Source organism: Cantharellus anzutake (assembly GCF_015039405.1).
Source record: "Cantharellus anzutake strain C23 chromosome Unknown EI90scaffold_200, whole genome shotgun sequence".
In the NCBI taxonomy this organism is placed as follows: domain Eukaryota; kingdom Fungi; phylum Basidiomycota; class Agaricomycetes; order Cantharellales; family Hydnaceae; genus Cantharellus; species Cantharellus anzutake.
Window position 1 is genome coordinate 49,129 of NW_024067150.1, and position 5,130 is coordinate 54,258.

The 5,130-nt window shown below is 46.8% G+C and overlaps 1 protein-coding gene across 1 annotated transcript; it reads right to left on the reverse strand.

The window, feature by feature from the left end:
• Positions 1–3,055: 3,055 nt before the first annotated feature.
• On the reverse strand, positions 3,056–4,223 carry EI90DRAFT_3023283 (uncharacterized protein; the record flags this gene model as incomplete). The annotated part of the gene is made up of 4 exons (XM_039057861.1): positions 3,056–3,175; positions 3,234–3,431; positions 3,473–3,641; positions 3,796–4,223. The coding sequence occupies 4 exons, from the start codon at positions 4,221–4,223 to the stop codon at positions 3,056–3,058; spliced, it is 915 nt and encodes a 304-aa protein (XP_038907924.1).
• Between the last annotated feature and the right edge of the window lie 907 nt (positions 4,224–5,130).

A 5,130-nucleotide genomic window follows, 5' to 3' on the forward strand; every position in this document is an offset into this window, starting at 1 on the left:
GAGGCTCTAAGAAGGACATGGCCTCAGTGACTTGGAGGGAGCACTGTGCCTCTGTTACATCTCAGTTAGTCCTTCATTTCAGATGTCTGGGGTATCTTGTAAGAGGGGAACACAAATCACTCATAGGGGAACTTTGGGGTAAGTTTTAGTCAAGATTAGAACTGAGGTACAAGGAGTTCTAATCTACAGGTATATATAGAGGGAGGAGGAGAAGGACTTTAGCCAAAGTCCGAGTGATACTAAAAGGTACTGAAAGGTTCTGAACAATATTTTTAATGGGGAACCAAGGTGTTGGGTCAAGGAGGGCAGAGTAGAAGGCTGGAGAATAAATGGGAACGAGAAATGGGTAAGGGGAAGTTAGCTGACTGAATTGAAAGAAGACATCAGTTGTACTATAAGTGGAAGATGACTAATTAAGATGATGAGAGCGGGGTCACCGGAGGATACAGGTAGCTCCGAAGCCAGAGTTACATATCTGAGAAATGTTGGGTGACTCCACTAAATGAAATGGAAAGAGGAAGGGTTTAAAAGTATATAACAAGATGTTGGGGGTCATTCGGTTGGTCAGTCAGTCGGTCAGAGCGATCTGGAGGTTCCAAATGTTCCAACTCAGGAATGAGCTTCTGGGATGGAGGTGGCAGAGGAACAAATGTGCCAAAGTCCAGGCCAGAGCTGATACAGTTGTGATGGAGGACATTGGGAAGTAGGGAGGTATGGTGTAGGGGATGATGAGGTTGTTAGGAAGGTGCAGTGGGGTGGGAGAGTGCGGGGTTGGGATTCCAGGATATGACACAAAGGTCAAGGAACACAGCATTAATAATGACTAGGATTCTCAGGAACGTCCTTATCGCTGCGAACTGACACACAGTCTCCAACAAGCCTCAAGCATATGACCTTGGAAGTGATCATGAATGCTGGGATGAATAAATGGTGTCCAGATGATCCATGGGAGGCTGGGAAATGTGCCTTGAGGTGTCATAACAGGAAGAGTGGAATCATGGGAAATTCAGAGGTGTCAAGTCAGGTGGTGGACAACCAGTGGTTCTGTCATATCCATACATACCCAATCCCGATCCAACTCCTGGACCCCCATCTTCACCACCTCTGGAGTCCTACCCTACTGCCATCCGTTCTGATGTTCACCTTCAGACCTGACACCACACCACCTCTTACCCCTCATGCCACCTCCACCCTTCTGTCCTTCTCCTACCCTATCTGCATCCGCTCCAATACTCACCTCGGACCAAACCTCACTCCTCTCGCCACCCTCCTCCTCTTACTCATCATGACACCTCCACCCTTCCATCACTCTCCTACCCTTCTCCCATCCACTCCGATACTCACTTCGGACTGAACATCACTCCTCTCACCACCCTCCTCTTACTCCTCACGACACCTCCACCCTTCCATCACTCTCCTACCCTTCTCCCATCTGCTCCGATACTCACCTTCGGACCTGACACCTTTCCTCTCCTCCACTCCCCCCCGTTCCTCTCTTCCCTCTCCTTCCTCTGACCCTCTCCCACCAACCCTCCACCAAGTTACGACCTTCCACCACTGTCCCTTACCCTGTACTCGGACACTGCTTGTACCTTCGCTCCAAGATTCTGTCATAGTTCTGACCTCGGACTTTGACTCCACCTCGGCTTAAGTCCATTGCATTGGTGACCTCATACTACATAAACACCATTGCCAATATTCCTCAGACTTTCAACCCCACCTCTGTAACCTCTGCAACCTCTGTAACCTCTGAGCTCCATGGATCATATTCGGCACTTTCGCCGTATGTAATGTATCTTTCGCATTTTCCCCTCATCCTTATTTGGACTGCTGCTTCTCCCCATTCTAGCCAGTTAGTCATCATCCCCACTTCACCTCACCCTCCTGCCCCTCTGGGCTTCGCCCTCCCTATCTCCTTTCAGATGTACCACAGGTTCTGACCTATGACCTTCAGTACTGCTCTGCTTCCACCACCCCTTTGTTCCCATTCAGATGCCTTTGTTCCAATTTGGACCCCCTTTGTTTCCCTTGTACTTTCATCTCCCTATTATATACAGGCGCTTGTACATACTCGTTTTGGACCTTCAGTCTAAAATCAACCTGAAATGCCCCCTAGAGACCTCCTGCTCGCTGCCTCTGAAATTAAGGACCAAATGGACAAACAGCAATGGCACAGCGCTCTGCATGAGTCGCTGAGGCCAAGGTCCCTCCTTGCTAAGTCTCCAGTTCCCCTCTGGAATTGTCTGCCCTTGCCCAGTTCTAACAGGTTCCAGAAATTCCGGAGTGGTGACACTAGGAGAGGTCCAGAGACTGATCTGTAGCACCCAAAGGAACAAGATGTGAAGATTTTCAGCAAATCATACACACATCTTACATTGACACCCCAAGCCCTGAGGCCTCTGGCACATATTAACAGGTAGACACAGTTGTTACATTTGGACATAGATGTTACACATGGACACTTCCATTACATGAAGACAAGAGATTTGAGTTGTGCATTGACAGTACCTACTCATCACCAGGTGCAGCACTGTTGCCTCCATGTCTTCCATGACCTCTGTGATTCCTGTTGCCCTTGGCTCCACCTCTCTGGCCTCTCCTTCCACGACTAACTTCATGAGAACTGTCACTGCTGGGACCATCATCTCTGTGGGCCTGGCCCCTGCGCTCATGCCTTGTCCTCCCTCCCTCATCCAAGCTGACTAGGGTGGTTGCCACTTCAGTCTCTACATCTGGTTCTGGTCCTTGTGCAAAATTGTCAGTACAAAAATATTAGTAAAAGTTGGCTGAACACATGAGGCACTTCAGAGGAAACATTTGGACTTCCTATAGCAAATTTTTAGTGTGAAATTCCACCTGTATAAATTCTTGCAAAGAAATCCGATGGAAAACTCACATTAAGATCCATTTCTTCAAGAAGAGCACTCAGGCCCAAAGAAAGATGTCCAACTTGTCCTGATGTGTGTTCACCCCCTGCCCCTGCAGGAGCACCAAACAACAAATGTTGATACCAATTCATGGTCTCATGCATTGGTTGGACATTGGCAGTTTTCTCTCATTGAAGCACTGTAAAGCTAAAACCATATAGGTTAAGAAGGATATTGACATAGTTAGTGGCACTGGGCTTGCCAGAGCCAGAGGCCATCTCAGTGTCCCCAGATAAAATGAAATAGACCTATTTGATATAATTGGTCAGCATGAGATCATCAAGTGGAATTTCAACTATGGCATACCAGCATTGAAACAATAGCCAAAGTACCAGGCATGATTTCAGTTACCTCATATGTGATGCCTAGTGCCTTTTGTGATGCACATCCTTTGGCAGGCTCCCAATCCTCTAGCTCAGGAGATCCTGGAAGGGGGATGGAAGAAACAGGGACAATGAGTGCAGAAGGACCAAACACAAGGACAATTATTGCCTTGTTGTAGCACTGTGAGTGGAATATTAGGTACCTGCGAGTGGGGTACTCACAGCTGCAACAATTTGTGAGCAAAACACATGCTGACAATGGGATTGGTCATTGTCTGGGAATAAGAACAAGGGCAAGTGGTCGATTGGGTTGGCAGAATCAGGGTTTACTCCTAGATATTCCTGAAGTTGTTCTGGAGTTGGGCCATGGCCTGACTTTAGCACTGGTACACTAAGGTCCATGCCAAAGAGTTGGAGACTTGATTGACGCAACTGATTCATCATTTGTCACCTTCATGCTCCAACAGTGAAAACAAACTAGTTATGCCTAATTAGTGAAAGCTGCAAGGATAATTTCTGAGACATGAGTGCATGCCTTTGCAGACCAAGGCATAGCCCCAGATTGGTCACTGAGCTCCTTAGTTAATATAGGATATTTCATTTCAAAGACTTTGTGAACACAGAATTGATTGAAATTTCCAACAGACAAAAACACTGTTGCTGGTGCCCATGAATGGAAATCACTGTCTAGTTCCGCCATAAGGGAACCCTTTGTCAAAAAGGGAGAATACAAAATAGCATAGAGAGCTGCATATTTTGTGATTGCTGCCTCGATACTTTTGATGGTGGATGCATCACCAGGAGTAGGATCTTCACTATCACTGCCATTATTGGCATCTCCAACAAGTTGATTATCATCCACTTCATCAGTATTGATGGGCAGATCAGTAGGTGATGGTTGCACAGGTGTAGAGCTAGATGGCACCTGGAAGCCACGGGATTGGAAGGTAGTAGAACTAGGTGAGGCAGACATAACAGTTGTGCGCAGTGAGAGTATCATACAGATTGTACACACATCTCATGAGTTGTGGCGTTGTTTTATGGATAGACAAATAGCCAAAATTGAATTTACATTACTTAAATGGCTCACGGTCATAAGGAATGACACTGGACAATGAGGGATAATGGCTCAATCTCAAATTTATGATAACAGTGCAATACAATTGAAGAGGCTGGAAGGGGATGTCAATGTGCATGCCTATTGGTATATGGCGGAGCATGCAATGGGTTAGGAAAATACATACATTGATACAATAATAAAATCCCTATCATGAATGTACTTGGTCCGAGAGCCTCTTAGAGCCAAAACCAGCTGACCACATTGGGTGCTGGGGCCAGCCCCTAGACCCCATCAAGGTGGGCTCTTCGTCATGACCCAACATATCCATCACTTCCATCAACACATCCTAGTGCCACTTGGCCTGTCCTGCCCACTATCATCATCATCCATCCACCCATCCATCCACCCATCACCCTCATCCACACTTCCTCCCCTGCACACGTACCTTCCAACCTAGGTTGCCCACTTCATTGTTGTCCGCTTGCCAGCCAGACAGCTTGCTAGATGGCTGGATGGCCTTTTCTCTTTTGTCTGCTTGTGGACTATTGTTCCTCCTTTTGTTCCTTGCTTGCCTTTTGTTGACCAAGTTTGCCGATATTAACTATTTGTTTCTTTCTTCATTCATTAATATCACGCTTGATCTGCCACTCCTTCTGGGCCGGTCCTATTTAGTTACTTGTGTTTATAATGCATGTAGGTTACACCGGATGTACCTCAGTTCGTATATCAACTTGGATTCCCCCTCTAGACTCCTCTCCTCATTGTAAGGCTTCTGTCTGAAATTGGGACACCAACATAAGAACGAAGCGCAGCGCTCCAC